This window comes from Solenopsis invicta, chromosome 6, assembly GCF_016802725.1.
Source record: "Solenopsis invicta isolate M01_SB chromosome 6, UNIL_Sinv_3.0, whole genome shotgun sequence".
NCBI lineage: Eukaryota > Metazoa > Arthropoda > Insecta > Hymenoptera > Formicidae > Solenopsis > Solenopsis invicta.
In genome coordinates, this window is record NC_052669.1 from 25,026,093 (window position 1) to 25,045,096 (window position 19,004).

General features: G+C 33.9%; 2 protein-coding genes across 15 annotated transcripts; both read left to right on the plus strand.

Annotated features, from left to right (window-relative positions):
* The first annotated feature begins 77 nt into the window (after positions 1-77).
* On the plus strand, positions 78-8,723 carry LOC105200567 (cyclic AMP-responsive element-binding protein 1). 12 transcript variants are annotated; one of them, XM_026134327.2, is made up of 8 exons: positions 78-420; positions 1,155-1,367; positions 2,234-2,383; positions 2,740-2,863; positions 4,656-4,745; positions 5,280-5,423; positions 5,871-5,940; positions 6,119-8,723. In XM_026134327.2, exons 2-8 carry the CDS (start codon positions 1,176-1,178, stop codon positions 6,261-6,263), a joined length of 915 nt encoding a protein of 304 aa, XP_025990112.1. In that variant the 5' UTR covers positions 78-420; positions 1,155-1,175; the 3' UTR covers positions 6,264-8,723. The 12 variants fall into 12 exon arrangements, with proteins under 12 accessions (XP_025990112.1, XP_039306970.1, XP_025990120.1 ...); XM_026134329.2 differs by having other exon boundaries at positions 80-420; positions 5,880-5,940; XM_026134332.2 differs by having other exon boundaries at positions 80-420; positions 1,155-1,268.
* Positions 8,724-10,747: 2,024 nt separating this feature from the next.
* LOC105200504 (transmembrane protein 47) lies at positions 10,748-18,104 on the plus strand. 3 transcript variants are annotated; one of them, XM_011168079.3, is made up of 6 exons: positions 10,748-11,152; positions 12,279-12,356; positions 14,193-14,379; positions 14,564-14,713; positions 14,787-14,849; positions 15,576-15,790. In XM_011168079.3, the coding sequence occupies exons 2-6, from the start codon at positions 12,306-12,308 to the stop codon at positions 15,788-15,790; spliced, it is 666 nt and encodes a 221-aa protein (XP_011166381.1). In that variant the 5' UTR covers positions 10,748-11,152; positions 12,279-12,305. The 3 variants fall into 3 exon arrangements, with proteins under 3 accessions (XP_011166381.1, XP_039306972.1, XP_011166380.1); XM_039451038.1 differs by lacking the exons at positions 10,748-11,152; positions 12,279-12,356 and adding an exon at positions 12,418-13,658 and having other exon boundaries at positions 15,576-18,104; XM_011168078.3 differs by lacking the exons at positions 10,748-11,152; positions 12,279-12,356 and adding an exon at positions 13,776-13,829 and having other exon boundaries at positions 15,576-18,104.
* The last annotated feature ends 900 nt before the right edge of the window (positions 18,105-19,004 follow it).

Here is a 19,004-nt window from a genome sequence, read left to right on the forward strand (position 1 = left end):
GGAGAGAGAGACTGAGAGAAAGAGAGGGAGCAAGACAGAGCGCGATAGAACAAATCGCGGGAATCACCGCGATTGAAGCCGCGATCTTACACACATGACACGCGTAGAGCATATACGAGATCAGATTATGAGGGGTCAGAGGACGAAGGGAGAGAGCGCGAGTCAGCAGCAGCAACAGCATCAACGGCGAGTAGCACTAGCACCAGCAAACGACATCAGCAGCAGCAGCAGCGGTAGCGGCAGCATCGGCGGCGGCAGCAGCGACCACGACGGCGACTGCCATCTTGAGCGTGACGCGCAACTCAGAGGTCGTGGGCTCCACCAGTGACGAAGCCACTGGAGTTTTGACGTGGCTGCTACGTACCTGCCCGACTGCCCACTCCGATTGCAGCAAACTTGGTGACGAGAAATACGTAACTGGTAAGTGCCCCAGCTGGAGAATAATAACAATCGGGCTGTGGACCAGCGCGCGCTCCTCACGCGACGCGGGGATAGCGCGCGCGAGACGGAGAAATGGTCCGTGCGTCCGCCGTCCGCGTTTACGCTCTCCGCGTTCACCCCGCGGGACCGCGTTACGCATACGCGCGTTTTATACTCGTCTGCTGCGCTTAACATGATGCCGCGAAATATGGCGACTCGACGGGCCGTGAGGAAGAGAGACCGTGCGCATCCGCGTTTGCTCCCGACGACAGACACGAGGTGGGTTACGCTGATCTCGCGGATCGCCCTGATACCCGGGGAGGGGAATACCGTCGTATGTTACGCGGTCGCGTATCCTGGGAATTGAGGGTTACTCTCATCATTTACCCGGGTGATGATTCTATCCTCGATTCGTTCCTTGTCGAATGAGGAAGAGCGAGAGAGAAAGAGAGAGAGATAGAGCAAGAGTACCTCGAGCGCGTGTTTATTGTCCCCTTCCCCCTTCCCACCCCGTATTATTTTTAGCTCCGCTTATGTAAATGACGCAGTAGCAATCGTCCCGCTCGCTGGCGGGAAGTTTAAATGACTTGCGTCCCGTCGATCCAAAGTTTCTCTCGTGTCAATTGAGTCGTCCAAATAAACGTTACCATGCACTTTTCTCAAGACACATTTGAATTTTCTCTCTTTTTACCAGTGTCCCGTTGTTCATATTACAGAGTGTGTTTATGTTGCAGAGCTCGCGAGGTAGCCGGGCTATGGAAAGTATGGTCGAGGAAAATGGATCAGCCGTCGATCCGTTGTCCCAAAGCTCCCAAAGTGGTGATGCAGCACCAGCAATCGCAACCTCGGTACAATCTATCGATAGAACGCATCAGCAGCAAACTCATCACCTGGTAGCTTCTACCAGCATTGTGCAACTGACGCTACCCTCGTCGGGAACAACACAGGTATACAGGAGATTCTCCTGTGTATCTATGTCCGATAATTTTGTCTTTTCCCTTTATTTCGGAGCATGTGCATATACAGTTTATTTATCCTTTATTGTTTCTCTAATGTAAGTGCGAGATTTAGACATTCAAGTCTTGCATAATGCTGGTCATTTCTTGGGAAGATATAAAGGTCTTCCCAGGATCACTTTCATCCTTAGGCTGTAGGACGTTGGAGTATTTTTTTTGCGAGTATATAATACTGTAAGGTCTGTTTGCGCCAATGTAGCTTAACTTTCAATTTTTCAATTTAACTTATTTTCCATCTTTTTTTAGTTTTAAGGATTAGAAGAAAAATAGGTAGTTAAACCAAGTTGAATCAAGTTTACATCAATATAGCTTAAATAAACTTGATTTAACTCGCTTCCTACTATTTTCTAATTTCCCAAAAAGAAAAAAAAAAGATAAAAAGTAAGTCGAATCAAGTTTAAAGTTAAGCTACATTGATGCAAACAGGCTTAAGAGATATATTAGTCATACATTTTGGGTATACATTTGAAGTTTTGTAAATAAGTTACCACCTTTGTTACAGCACACAACAAACGATATGTACATTATTCCTTTCTATCATAACACTAATTTTAAGCCTGTGGCAGATTACACATTAGAGATTGGGGATTATGAATTAGAGATTAGAATTTAATTACTTAGAATGAAATTGATTCAAATTATCTGATTGATAGAATTCTATTGGTATAATTCATACAATGCTATATACATTTCTGTGTAAGGAATAATGATCACGTGTACATGTATCTGTAATTAGTTTTAACAATATAATGACTAATTTAATCATCTGTAATATTTGACATATGAATCTTGCATAGGTGCAATCAGTCATACAACCTAATCAACAGTCCGTGATACAAACCGCCACAAACATCCAACCTGTCGCAATCTCCAAAGGAAACGTTATTCTGGTTAGCAAACCCAATTCTGTTATACAAACTGCACAAGGCAGCTTACAAACACTTCAGGTGAGTCATATCAACTCTTTATAACTCCTAAAGATACATCACCTTGTCTAAATTGTTATCAATACGTGTAATGTGACTCACAGTTTTTTTACTCAAATGCACATTATATATATATATATATATATATATATATATATATATATATATATAAATGTGCATTTGAGTAACTATATATATATATATATATAAAATATATATATATAAAATATGTATATATATATATATATATATAAAATATGAATATATATATATATATATTCATACATATACATATGTACATATGTATGTATATAGCACATTTGTATATTTTAAATAACAATAAATATTTTAATAACGTTTGAATTCTCTTTGTTAAGGTGGTTGAAACTGGTAGCGACGATAGCTTTTCAGACGAGGATTCACCCAAAAAGAGGAATATTCTAACCAGACGACCATCTTACAGAAAGATTCTCAATGATTTAGGCGGTGGAGAAATTACAGGTAAAATATGACGTTTCTCCTTAGATAAACTAAATCTCGAAACGTGCCCGAGTAGATATTCTATCGTGCAACAGAAATTCAGGTCGCGACATAAAGAATAAAATCTTGTATTCGTCAGTTCCCATAACTGTGTACTAATTATCTCATCCGCGTAATTTGCCAAGCGATTCGATGCGAGTTCTTATACATCGGAAATAAAAACAATTCGCGCATCTTACTTAATTACATAAGACGTTTATGTGCATGTCAGTTCATACAAATCGATAATATATAAATGTACAATGTAATTCTATAGTTATATTTTGAAATTGTAAATTTCAACTGTAAAAATATCTCTAGTGCTACTGATATTACTGTAAATATCTTTTTTCCCTTTTTAATCATTATATTACACAAATTTGTCTTTTAAATATGTATATTGCTAATAAGCACAATATACATATAATATTTGCTATGCAAGAGCCCTTCAGCACTTTTCTAGTTTAAATTGTAAATAATATCAATTCTTTTAGGGCGTTCTAATTAAGGTTTAGCGCGTAGTTAAGATATCTGTATTACGATCTTTTTTTTATATACTTACGTTGAGTATATAAGAGAAGTATGCCATACCAAGCTCGTAAAATACTATACAATATTGGGAACGGTAAATTAATTTCAAAAACAAACATGGGAGATTATTAAGATTAAGAAGTTGAGAGTTTGGGAGGACGTTTGCGCAGATTGTTTCTCTGATCCCATTATCTCAACATTACATTAACAGAAAAAAAACTTAGGAAAAAGAAATTAACAAAAATGTACACGATTGAAAAAGATAAAACTCTTTATCTGGAACGGTAAAAAAGGTCTGAACTACGTTGAAAAAGAAATAATTTTGCAAAGATTTGTCGAAAAAGAAATAATTCTTCAAAGCTTTATCGGCGAACACACTCATGTCCACCGCGATACACTACGGAGCATCAAATGTTACTGTAATTATCGCTTCAATGTTTATGTTAATTTAATCGTTACTATATAAAGATGAAAATAAAATGCAATTGATGAAAGTAATAGAAATAGATGTCAATATAGTATATATATATTTAAAAAAAAATATAGATAAGGAAATTATTATATATTTAAAACATAAATTATTTTACCGAATTAATTTCTTGAACAACTTATAAACTTACTGCATGAAGTCATGACCCACTGCTTTCCCCACTCTTAATACACCCTGTATATTGTTACAATTTATCTTGTGGAAATAAAATATATTGTCAAGTAATTATATAAGATGCATCGTTTTCGCAAAGCAGATTTCATGTTGTTTTGTATGTAGAACAATTAGAGCAATTTATGCAAAATTAATCTTTTATTTTATGTTATTTATACCCGGAATTTAATTACTTCTTTCTGTTTAATATTTAATAGCTAATTATATAATGAATAAACGTGTCCAAGTATTTCCTATTTCCTTTTTGTATGAGCTGACTGCACGCAGCGTAATGATGAATATGTCGTATAATCAGCAGCCAGAAAGGAAATAGCTTAACAGATTGTGGTCATACAATGAAATTCCGTTTTATTCTTATCGCATTTACATCACCCTGTTATAATTTTACTTTCTGGATGCGAATATTTGCGAGTAATTCAGAATTATATTTATTAATAAGGACACAGTATTATGATTTGGCGCTCTTGAGAAAGAAAAAAAAAGAAAGCGATATATTATACATAGTATGATGCACATAACGTTAACGACACGGGTTACGAGCTAATTGTAATGGGGGTTTGGGTTGATTCGGTGTTACAGACGGTCGTTTGCCCCCCTTAGAATCATCCTCCGAGTGTGATTCTAACGTGGACAGTGAAGTGTCTTCCCATTCGCTCCATTACCAAACAGGTTGGTTACTTTAATCTTCCTTTTATGTATCTTTTCTGGCTGTATATTACATTCCACAGGCTGTCCGTATATAGTAGCTTTTGTATTCTTCTGCATACCGAGGGAGATGATGTTAGAGGAGTACTTAATGAAAAGAACGAAAGATGAAAAAAAAGGAAATCTCTATGAAATCATGATCCATTCGCATTTACACAATTGTCTTCCATCCCTGTGTGTACTGCCTAACGTGGTATATATCATTCGTCATGATACTCGCTTGGTGTGGCATTCTTGCTTATGGGATGATATCGATATAGATTTGTCATTCGGACCACTCAACAAAGGCACCGAAAAAAACTCGGAAAAATTCTCTCTTGTGCGAAACCGATATCATTACGTATATCACACATATAGACTCTTTTTCAATGCAGATGCATTATCATCTTTCTGGTACATTATCAGTGCACTAGACGGCACATAGCGTCAGTTGAAAGATTTTTTTTGTTTCTTTTTTTAACACATGCGTTTATATTTCCGATATAATTTGTTTTGCAGTAATTCCTGCCGGTACTATTCAAATTGCGACCCAAGGGGAGGGAGTTCCGGGGCTTCACACGTTAACTATGAGCAATGCGGCAACGGCGGGCGGAGCTATAGTGCAGTATGCACAGGGCCAGGACACTCAATTTTTTGTCCCAGGTGTGCTTTTTGCATCATTTCCTATCAGAAAGTCTTGAGAAAGCTTTTCATTTTCTTTTACTTTCATTATATTACAATATTGTATTGAGACGATACATTGCTGTAATATATATATAATAATTTGTTATGTCACATTTATATGTAATTGTTATATATAGATGTGATATAATAGATTATTTTTTAAAGAGCAATTTTATATTATTGCATGGAATGATGTATTAATTATATAATTAATTTAATTAATGTTAAGTATTAATATTATTCTTTATAAAAAATTGCACAATGACACTTAATAATATATAAATTAATAGTATTTTGTAGATTAGATTGTTCTAATAAATACAATTCTTAGCGAATAAAACAAAAGCTGTCTAATAGAAAATCGTATAAAATTTTGATGCGCGTAACGTAAAAATTTGGAAAGTGCAGTCTCTCGCAATGTTGCAGCTTACACAGGCCACGGAGTGGTAGTCGAGGATGCGGCACGAAAGAGAGAGTTAAGGTTGCTTAAGAACAGGTGGGTGATAAGAATAGATCTGCCACATACAAAATAACATCTGTATTCAGATATAATTTTGTATATATACAGATATTTTATATATGTAGAATTTCCTTATCTTACACACAAAAATGAGAAAAGATGAAATCCCTTACGACGAAGAGTGTATTCTTATCTCTATTTTTAATGTGTACAGAGAGGCGGCGCGCGAATGCAGAAGAAAGAAGAAGGAATATATAAAGTGCTTAGAAAATCGTGTTGCGGTGTTGGAGAACAGAAATCAGACGCTAATCGACGAACTGAAGTCGTTAAAAGAATTATATCAGCAGAAAACCGACTGAGATTGGTGTTTAAAGCCTGCGCGATCAGTGTATCGAAACTATTATCCAGTCGATGAACCTGTACATGTCTTGTTTGTGTACATTATCCTAAATGTTGCTAGGGGTAAGCGATGGTGATGTACATGCATTCTTATAGATATTTCTCTGTAACATACTGTATTTAAGTACGAAGGCTTGTGAAACTTGCTATTACTAAAGCGGGAAGCCAAAGTTATATGAGACACGGAGGCAGCAAACACGTAGGCAATATTTCGTACATCGGTCTCTATTTTGGATATAAAACACAGCGCGCGATTCATACTCGAAAATTAGAATCTGTATAATTGAAATTTCGATCCTATAGACTGGAACAATTAGATCGCATTAATAACTTAACTGGCGAACAATATTCGTGTTTGTTTAGCATCACTGTCTACCGACCGTTTGTTCTAGATGAAGGCGTGTCTTGCTTCACTACGATACGCTGCAGTTTATTTCTCTATATACATATGTAAAAAAACAGATGTATATGGAAACGTTCATGCGCTATAGTTGGGAATAGCGTTCCGATTACCTGCATGTAAATATTTCTGAAACGTGCCGTGGCTTACAACAATGTAACAATATTCAAGACCATTATTGATGGTAGATTTATCAGACATCTGTTTCGTATCTTCATCTTTTGAGAAAATTATTTTAGATAAACAAATTATTTTTTAAAAGTCTAATTTTTCCTGTGAAAAACATTTTGCAAAAGTATTATAATGCTGTATAAATTGCGATGTTTTTTGACGTTTTCTTAACAATGTAGGATTGACTTAAATTAATAGATAATAATGCAGCTGTTGAAAACAGTACAAAGATAAACAAAAATCATTTATCAAATGAGTGCTGTGAGACCGAGTCTCCTTTCAATAGAAATAATACGAACGGTTTTTTTCTGTGCGTGTAAAAACCGTGCCATGGCGAGACGCGCTTCCATCTATCGTAAATAGATCCTAATCTTTAGAGGGTCGCAAACAATTTTTTTCTTAAATTATGCAAATTTTGCTGTAACAAAACATACAATGAGTGTAAAAAATATTCACATAGAAGTTATTTTTTAAAAACTTATTTTTAGAAAGTAAATATTAGAGCAATTATTAATGAGTACATATATTAATAACATATATGTATATACATACAATTATGTTATTAATAAATTGATAATTAATATTTACTATTTTCTAAAAATAAGATTTAAAGAAACCATACGAATACTTTATACTCACTGTACATACATGTATACATCTAGCACATAATCTTATGTAAAAAACGATTTCGAAATTATATTTGGCGACTCTTTAAAGATTAATGTACAATCAAGATGAAACTATATCTGTTTAGTTTCACAAAAAAATTGAAAAGCATGCAATGTTGAGAAGGTTTAAACGCTTCTAATGAAGTTGCTTTAAAATTGAATGCTCTATAAAAAAATCTTGACATCGATGTAGAGAAAATGGTAAATATAGTTACACGATATTCGTGATATAAGAAAAGAAGAAAAAAAAGAAGACATCTGTCATTCTCCCATAATGTGTCGCCTCTTTTGTTTGCTGTATAAACGTGCAGGGCGATATTACGTCGATTTTAAAACGAGTAAAATAACCATGTTTTATGTCTCGTCGGAATGCCCCGTTCATTAAATGCTGGACAACACAACTTGTAAAATATGAATGTAATATACATCTGGAGTGCCTTGAAGATTTATGATACTTGTGATATACATATGCATATGTTGGATACAAAAGAAGAAACGCGCAACATATGCATGTGTATGTATATACGTATGAAGGAAATTATGTTGTAGGTAAATATGGGTAGATTATATATATAAATATATATGATATTTTTAAAGTACATCATTAATATAGTTTTATGTACTTGACACACGCAACTCTATCACGAGAATTGTATTATTTTTGGGAACATAAGTTCTCACGTAATCTCATTATTGTCGAGTCAAAAAAAAAATCAATTACTGATATATACTGACACTGCGCGCAATGTATTGTGGACAATACGCGTGGTTTTATCATGAAGAGATAGCGTTAAAGACCCAAATAAAGAGCATAATTTTTTTAACAAAAAAACATTGCAATTGATGACGTATTGTGAATTTCAGTTATCACTCTATTGGTGCAAGTAATCTTGAATTAGTATGGCGTGAGCGTTATCGCGAGAAAATGTTTACTGACAAGTTTTCTAATGCAATGATACGAAAATTATTTATAACAGAGTAGTATGTACCCGAAAATTCGACGCAAAACACATCATTTAGAAATTTCGTATTTTACCGGTTTATCTTAATTATTCGTAGTTTTGTAATGCTAACGTGCATAATGAACATTGTCAATTTATGAAACATTGCTTGAAAAAAAAAGAAGAAAAGAAAACAGAATGAAAGAATCATTAGAGATAATAAATGTGCCGTATCCTTTACATGTGCATTTCATTGCCGCCACTGCATTTTTAAATTTTTGATATTTGTTAAATGTTTATTTTTACTTATTAGATTTATGAAAAGTGCCTTCTCATTTTACATCTCTCAAGAGTAGTGCAAATGTATATTTTCGTTTATTTTATATACCTCTTATACTAAATGTTACCCAGAGAAGTAGAAAGCTTTATTCCTAGTGCAATATTAATTTTTTAAATGCGAATCTTATTACTTCATTTACTCTACAATTCGACGAACATAAATAAAATTAGTCAACTTGTTGGCTCTTAATTCCGCAATATGTTTCGTGACGAATATCGACCTAATCAATTCATTTTTTTTCTTGTATGATTAAAGTATTTTATTTCTAATTATATATAAGGTTTGTTTAGGAATAATAGATACATCTTTAATATTTATTATACAACGTATAATATATTGACACACGCAATATACTACGTTATTAATATTATATACATATAAACACGAGTGTATCAAAGAATAATAAGACAAATTTAATTTTTAATAAAATATTTAATATTTCAATTAATCTTTAAGTACTTTCCCTGCATTGCATGCATTTGTCCTATTCCTTCCATCATACTTAAAATATGTATCAAGAGAAATTTAGTATATAAAATTGCTTTTGAAACTTCAGTTTTTAATTTTAATTAATTAAAAAATTTTTTTTATAAACATTAATCTTATTTGTTTTTGATATACTCTTTTCTATAATTTATGTACATACTTACACCTATTACTTTTGCATATTACCAGACTTTAACCATTCTACTTCAGAGAATAAAATATCTAGTAGATCTCCATACAAATCTTTATATCTGAAAAAACATAAATCTAAATTAGCATAGTTTCTGACAGTAATATTTTCTATGAAAAAAACTTGATTTATCTCAGTTGGTAGTGCATGTAAAAAATAATCATAATAGAATGAGATTTTTTAGAAAATTTCATTCTGTTTTTTCATAAACAAATAATGTCATCCTGTTATTTAAATTTATATATATTAAGATGCATGTAAATTACAACAGTAATTCTTACCAATTCGTTTAGCAGACTGTGGATTATCTTGCGAATTTATCTTCGTACTATAATCCTGAAATATCAGAACTAATTAATTTATATGTCCAAGCTCTTATCTCATAAATATAAATTAATGTAAAATGCCTCAGATGGTAGTGCATGTATGAATATAATCACGACTTCATACTTAATAAAATTCATCATATTATTTCACATTTTTTACGTAATATGACAAATATTTGAACAATTAGGATATGCAAATATGTAAATATATATTTAAAAAAAAAATATATATATATGTTAAGAGCACATAAAATTATAAATAGAATTTGATTCTGACAAATTCTAGATCCTAAGAACTTGAGTGCAATCACTTTTTTCAATTTCCAAGTCAATTAGAGATTAATAATAAATACAACTAAAACTCAATAATTAGAATTAAATTCTATATCGAATGTATACATTAAGATACGACGAACGATTACGGTGGATTCATGTGGATTACAAATTGCAACGTGGTCGGTAGTTCGGAGAAACCGGTATCCTTCAAGCTCCGTATTTTAATTATCTATTGTAGTAGACGCCGAAAAATTGTTGGAATCATTTTTATTTATAAATTCTTTTGCGACAACAGTGTCGAATGTCTAATTTTCTTACCTCTTGCAATTGCTGCACAATTGTTTTATTTCGTTCTATCCAACATCCAGTTTCGTCTTCGCCATTCGCCATTCGCAGCCATCCGATCACATTCGACATTCGGCATTCAATGTTCAATGCCACATTCGATGCTGATTATGGCGGTTATAGGCAGTTATAGGTTGGTTCACAGCAAGAATATACCTACCCAGCGCGGACAAAAATTCATCTGCTTTGCGCATGTTAAAGACAGCAACCAATCCACATCTTGTACACCGTTGTCCGATTTCATACGGAACGGCACCTGCTGAGTGCACCTAAGTGCAGCGTAGTGCAGTACAGAGTGCAGACAATGGAGTAACGGAGTACGGTGGGGTTGACAGAACACGGAATGACAAAACATCGAATTATCTTATAATGACTCATTGAATCTGCAAGGCGTCGACCAGACATTGAACATGATCTTGGAGTAGTATCGAGTCGCGCTCCCCTGTCACGTCGTTACGAGAAAATCTCTCTGGCTTCCGCAAAGCATGATCGGCGAGTGATTATGGCATGGCCGAGATCGCGACAGTAAAAGTCAATGAGACGAAACGATATGGACGATTAGCGCGCGATTTTCTCGAGAAAGAAGCTGCGTTCAAGGATCCGAACTCTGTCCCCGGGAATAACTGACTGGCGTTTGCGTAACTTCGATAAAAGCTGACACCTCGCGTGTTGGTGGGACGGAAAGAGATCTAGCTCTTTCTAAAAGGTAGTGACTGCATTTCGTAAAGTGTGTCGTGCGCATGATACATCACTTACTTTTATTCTTCATCGAACATTAAACAAGGAGTATAAATAATATATTATGCGAGTGATGCACTTCATGAAATGCAACTATGAGCAATGTGCTCACATACAACTTTCCCTGTGAAAAAAAAACTTTCAACAAAATCAGCTGGGCTCAAACCTGCCTGTTTGCCTCTCAAATCAAGCATGAAATATGGGTCTTTTGATCCTCAGTCTTCTGTCTGATCAGTTGTGGGTCCAGTTGATAACATCACATGAATAATTTCATGTATTATTTATTAAAATCGTCGATTTTGGTGATATGATGGTTATTGTGATTATTTGAGAAAGAAGGAGAGAAATGTGTTCCTTTTAATTGCATCTTTAGCATTTAAAAATTCAAACTTTAAGCAGGGAAAGAACGAAAAAATTAAACTCTGAATATAGGATCTAACATATACCACAGATAATGGATAGGGAAACAAATGCTTCTTGTATGACTAATCAGGATTATGTATACACAGATCACAGATAAATGAAGCATGCAAAGAATGTTTGAAGCAATCTGTTAGAAAAATGTGAAAAACCTGTAACTTTTCAATTATTTCTTGCTCCAGGATTCAATTATTCTTTGCATTCCTGTGGTTTAAATTTAAATCAATTAGAGAATGTATATATTCCATAAAAAACATTGAATTTGATATTATTAGATATTAAACTTAACTCCATTACATTATCAAACTTGTGCATTTTAGTTCATGTATAAATAATAAGTGCCAAGGTTTGTCATTATACTTGCAATGTAAAATTGTAATTAAATCTATGACTTGACAACACAAAATGTTCTTTCTTTGTATACATTTTTTGGAATCCTTGGATATCTCAAGAGATTAAATATTTTAGCTTTAACCCGTTTTTATTTTATCTTTGTTTTATCTTTGAAAATACTGAACAAAGTTTTAGTTTGATTCCTTAACGCATAGTTTACCCTGCCCAACTGAAAAAAATATTTTACTTTTTCCTTAAACACAATAATTTGGAAGTTTATGTAGAAATTTTCCTCACACTGTTTATTTTTTTAGTTACAAATTCTCTCTTCTTTATTACAGCTACGTGCAAATAAAATATCAAAAACAATGCCTCAAACGACCACTATTGAAACACTCACTGTAACCAGACCACTTAAGGTAAGGACCACTTAATGTTCAACCATTTTTCTTTTTGTTACAAATAGAATTTGTCCATAAGTTATGCATATACCAATGTCCTCATAGGATTTCAAAGCTGAACTTTATGCTAAATTGATAAGATTGATTATTTTTCTATAAACTGCAGTCATGTGACATTACAAAATGTACTTGTGACGCTTACAAATAAATTATAGAATTGGTTTTAAAGTATTATTAAAAAAATAAATTTCTGTGAAGGGTGGCATGAAAAACTGTTGTAAAATAATGAGTGCAGTGCAAATTTATATTCACAGTAAAAGCTTTTTGATTTCTATTTAAATTTCCATTTGAGTACTCCAAAATAAACTGTCCTAATTTGTAGAGAAGTGAGTTTAATGTGTGACATACATTGTAGATTATATATTGTACAGTAAAAATAGAGTTCATGCATTTTGCAAAGAGAAGAGACATACTTAAATAAATTGCGTATTTTGTCAGTCGATAATGATATAAATAATCACATGCAGGCTGTCAGAGTTGTGGACTATTATAGAAGAACATGAAAGGGACAGATGGATTGGTTAGAAAGAGAAAAAAAGAGATGAGGAGAGGGAAAATAAAAATAGGGAAGAGAAAGAAAGGGCGAAGGAAGAGCGGGAGAGCGCAGAGATCGGCGCTCGCGCGCATTGCGCCGCGACCTTTAATGGGCGCTGATGGGCGCAGCCTCCCTGGAACCTGGAATCCGATTGCTTCCCACCCCAATCCCAGTCGCGGAGAGTCAGTTGCTCCCGCTTGAGACGGCGCGGCTGCCTCTCATACGCTTTCTCTCTCCCTTTCCCTCCTTCCGTGCAAGTATCACGGTCATTAAAAATCGTTCGCGTCGCGAAGGAGGGGAGGGGGTCACGACCTGGAACACTGCCATCGATCTGCGATCCGTTCGCCACGCAAAAAAACAGACGAAAAGAAGAGAAAAAAAGACAGAAGATAAAAAAAAGAAGTGCAACACCCGCGCGTTACAGGGGGTTGCCCTCGTCCGATAATACGCCGCGGGCCCGCCGTCAGCGCGACGAAGCCATTGACCCGCGCGTCCGTTAATCAACCCTCTTCCCCCCTTCTTATCGTCCATGCGAATTCGTGATCGTCGCGCAAAACCCTCGACACGCGTTATTCCCCGACGTGCGTATCCCGACATCCTTTAGAAAAGGAACGAGACGAAAAGGGTGGATTCTCGCGACTCCGTGGATCGCCGATCAAGGTGTCGAGGGTGGAGTGATGTCTCGTGCGCGCTACCCTGGAAGGAGCGTGTCATCGTCGTCGCGCGTACGTCTTTGAAGGAACGTCGCGGAGGTGCTTCCCCCGCTCGTCCTGACCGATCCTCGTCGCCGACTCGCGCGTGCTTCTTTCTTAACGGATCGTGATCGCAAACTCGGAAGTGAAATGATTATGTACACGGTTGCCGAGGATCACATGGGCGACAACGAGATCGCGCAGGTATCGTCGTGTTTTCGAGGAAGAGAAATGTTTTTTTCTCTCTCGATATCCTGGTTCCGCGATGGCGTTTAAGCGGTGACTGACGAATCCGCGACGTTGCTTCGTCAACCGTTCTATAAAATGTGCTTGTTAAGAGCAGTTGTATATTCATTCTACTAAGTAGATCAGCTTTGATCTCGGTTTTATTATTATTATTTTTTTTTTATTTATTTTTTAATTCTAAGAATAAGAAAAAATCGAAATTGAAGTTGACTTATATTGATAGAAATGGACATATTGCGCCTTACACTTTACAACCACTCATGACTACTATGTCTCTACTATTGCAAAATGTCCTTTATACTCAAGCTCGTCTCTTTGCAGGTGATCGCATTTATATGCGGGATCATAGTGGTGTTGCTGATGATAATGGGCCTGGCGTCGACCGATTGGCTGATGGCCCTGGGATGGAGGCAGGGCCTATTCGCTCACTGCATTGAGGAAGGTGCTCCAACACCACTCCCCTTCAACATGCCTGATCCTCCGGGTTGCTACCCAGCCAGAGACAGCGGTACCATTCATTTTTTTGCTCAATATAGCTTTACTTTAAACTCAGTTTAACTTACCTTCTAACTCTTTTAGTTCTAAGAACCAAAAAAGAATAGCAAGTTAAACAGAATTTAACGTTAAACTATGTTGGTGCAAATAGAACTAATTCGCTTCTGTCCAGATTGTAATCCTACATTTTATTACAGCCTACATAAAGGCGGCTGCGGCTTTGTGTGTGGTATGTCTCATTACGGACGTCGCCGCGACGATTCTGACTGGTTTGGGTTTACGTACACAGGATCACAGGGACAAGCACAAATATTACAGATTTGCAGTATTCTGCATGGGCATTGCACGTGAGTATTATACGAGCGTCTTTTTCTTTTCTCTCTAATTTTTGTATCTCTCACGTTTGTTTGTATGTTTCAGTGGTGTCCCTCCTAATAGCGCTGATCATATACCCCATATGTTTTGCAGCAGAACTGAATCTCGGTAAGCTTTTTTACTTCATACATGCAGGGTGTTTGCTATCTAGAAGAATCAGAAAAACTTGAAATTTTTTAGAGAATTTCTTTTGTACTTGTAGAATTTTATTGGGATTTATTCAGGGAAAGATTTGGAATTTTATTTTTCAATTTTAATTCCATCTCTCTCTTTTTGACAAAATTGTTTCTTTATTTTTTTATAATACAAAATGTTAATAAATTAACAGTAAATGACATAACATTAATATATGTATGCACATTATTGTATGACTTGCGAATTTTTATTTAAAAAATTATTGACAATAAATAATATATCTAAATACTTTCTAAATTGATGTGTGTTTAATCATCTTTCGAATTCTGTACTTCTGATGATTAAAATTCGTGTGGATACCCACAGATTGCTATATGCCATTTTATATTATTTCTTTTAGTACTCTTTCAAATTTAATAATCAAAACTTAAGTGGTTGCTTTTTGTGATTGTATAATTAAGGAATATTAAATAAAAATAAAATAAATTTATTTTGGAGAGAGAACTACATTATAGAAAATTCTGTAATCTTATCTGAAATTTTTAATAAAATTCTTTGAAAATCTAGAAATTTTTTTACAAAATTTAAGTAAACTGTCTGACATATCTGCTATGTGATTTGATTAAATTAAATAAAAAGGCAAAGTGAAAGGTCAATATGCATTTGTGTCTATGGTCGATTTTATAATTTTTTTTTTAGGAAATCGAACCAACTGGGAGTTCGGTTGGGCATACGGTGTTGGTTGGGGCGCAGTCATTTTTCTGGTTGGAGGAGCAGTACTGCTGTTATGCGAGAAGGAAAGTGAAGAAATTTACTATAAGGAAAAGAAAACCGTTCGTGATGATATAGGAAGTGGCGGTTCCATGATTGGTATGGGACATCACGGCGGACGAAGCGGAACGCAGCTAGCCTAGTGGCATTGCTCCCTGCCCGATGTTGTTCTCTAGGTGATTTGTTTTATCTTTTTCTGTTCTCACAGTTCAACACACATGCGCATACGAGAAGATATACAAGCCTGTAAGAATGATTTTTTGATAGGGCGTTTTTGGCTAACGCAAGGGAAATTACTTACGGATTCTCCGAGCGATCTAGCGTGGATGTCCTCGATACACAAAGTATTGAGGTATCAGCAGCTTCTTAAATACATATAAAATGAATAATCTTTCACACAAGAATAACAAGATGAGAAAACATAGGTTAATCTTTTATAAAATTTCCAATATTGAAATTTCAAAATATTTAATGCTGAAAATTGAAATGGGAAAAAATAGTGGCACATGAGTGTCTCGCGAGAAACAATCACTTTGAAATTAGTCGAAGAATCCGTCAGTCGGTTTTCGTTGTTGTTTGAAAATATATGAAGTAGGTGTAATCTGTTTATTAGATGGGTGTGTATTCGAGTTACGATTAGTTTGAGATAGGGTACATCATCTGATTAAAGAAGTACGCATTTCGATTATCTTTTGTTTCGACTATTATTTATTTAACGATCAATTTTTATACTGACAATTTTGGGACCATTATTAGCTTGATTCTGTTCTCGTATTTCTTACATTTTGCATGATCTTGGACAATTTTATATACACGAGTATAATATTTTTATTGTAATTTAAATTATAACGATTTATAACGTGACGACACTGCATTTATTGTCCATAAATTAAATTGATAAGACTCATATTTCCTGAGTCTGTGAGATAAAAGACAATTCTAGCATGGATTTTACGTTTCTTTCGCGTAAATAATACGTGTACACATGCACAGTTAATAATTTGTTCTTAGTGAAAGTTTGATTAGATTCAATTTTTTTCATAATTATTTATACTTAACATTAAATATAAAATGACTGAAATGGCGAAATAGAGAGATTATGTTAAAGCTCATTTTATATTAAATGAATAACAACGTTTCTCTTAGCTTTACCTCTAATATTTGCAATTGAAAATTCTAAACTTTAGAGGCGCAGATGTAAAAATAGCTTTAGTTTTTCTTTAATTTCAAATAGATTTATTTTTAGCTGTACTTTGAGGCTTTATCGTTGCAGATAGACGTTGTCTAATATAATACAGTGCTCGATTAAAATTTGGATTCGTAAAAAATATCAGTTTCAAATCGGGATTTATCCCAATGCTCTAGACACCATCTACACATATAACATAATTATGTGTAATTTATTCTATAATTTTTTTTCCTTAGTTATTTCACAATCCATTCTTTTTTACAATGACAAACATATCACATATATTGTTCAGTTTTGTTAATTTGATTTCTAATGCAGGTTGTCCCAGAGAAAATATCATATCATTCTCTATGGAGTACATATTACTTAAGAGATTTTAAATAAAATAATGTTACATTTAGATACAAGTTTATTTTAAAAAGGAAATTAAAATTATATTAAAAAGACAAATAGAAAAATTATTAGTACATTATTAAAAATAGAAAAAGATTATTAATTCAAGCAAAGCTAAATCTATTGAAAATAGATTTTGCAAAATATCTACTATAAAATTTCATCAGCAGAAATATAATTGAATTTTGCCAGCAGAATATAACAGATTGATTGCAGAAACTGGACAGAATCTATCATTTCATAAACATTTAAATCGCATTTTATTTAAATAGTTACAAAAGATCAGATTCTGCTCGGTTTCTTTTGGCAATTATCAAATTATGTCAGTAGACTCTACTGACAAAACGGGGACGTCAATTTATTACAGTTTTTTTGGAACCTGCTGATAAACTACTAATGTTTTATTAACATTTTGCTTGTTAGATAAGTGTACAAAAATGTAGAAATTATGTCTTTTTTGTTCAAAGAAATATAGTGTAAAGATGTAACACATATGTATGATTACATGCAGTAGAAACTCAGCTTTGCACTATATATCTTATTAAATAGATAAACTATTTATTTTACTGAACATCTCTCTTACTAACTTTGAAGGCTGAACACAAATATTTTTTCTTAACATGCTTAAGACGTAATTTGAAAGCACTCGAGTACGAATACCGTCCAAACGTTCAGAATATTTCTGCTGGGATAGCCTATGCATTTGTAATTGAAATTTTTAAATATTCAAATAATTAAAGAGAAGATATTTACAAATTATTGGCCTATCATCAACATTTGTTCCTATTTTTGTAAGAAATACCGTGACTGGAAAAAAGCAAGATACAAATGTAAATCATGTAAAATTTACCATAAAAGTCCAACTTTGAAAAAAATGTATTAAAGCTCTGTTTTTTTTATTTTGTAGCTTGTTTCTTGCTTTATATGTTGTAAACTAAGTCCTTTCTTGGCATATAAGCTGAAGTAAATAAATATAGCATATTCTTGCTCGAAAGTAACTACAATTGGAGATGTATAATTATTGTATACTTATAATTGCTTTTAAGTAGTTTCGTAAGATATAAAAATAATATATTTCTGCTTATTATCTTTTTCCAGTCGCCGTTTTATAATTATGTATTATTAACATTTTTTGTTTTTGTTGAAAAAAAAATCTCCAAAGGATAATCCTATATATTATTTTTTTAAGCTTTCTGTAAATGTGTATATATTATATAGATGCTAGTAATTTATTATTAATTTCTATACACACACATATACACATTATTTTTCTTTATTTTTTTAATTTGTTCCTTCTTTTCTTCTCATTTTCCTTTTTTCTTTTACTTTATATATAATCACGTATACTAATATATACATATATATATTTATACTGAAATCTGCCAATTTTATTATGCATGTCATAAATTTTCGATGTGCGTAGCGTGTGAGGGCACACACCACGAGAAAGGAATAATTTACTTAATATATATCAATTTGATACGAACTTAAGCTATACATAAAGCGCTTCATAATTTTAGCTTTACATTTTATTGTTGTAACGGCTGTAAATTCCTCTTATTTATAAGAGGCTTTATTATGGACTGACAACTCCCTTTTATCGTTCGAATGTATTAAAACGATAGTGCGCATGGCTGACGTGGTGTATAAGTCTCGTCTGAGCCTTACGAATCATTTGTGAGTGTTTCATTAGTTATTCATCAAAAAGGAAAGCAATGAGAAATGAGCGTGCACGTTGACGCGATAGAGAAAACGGCTTGACTTAAGACTTATCG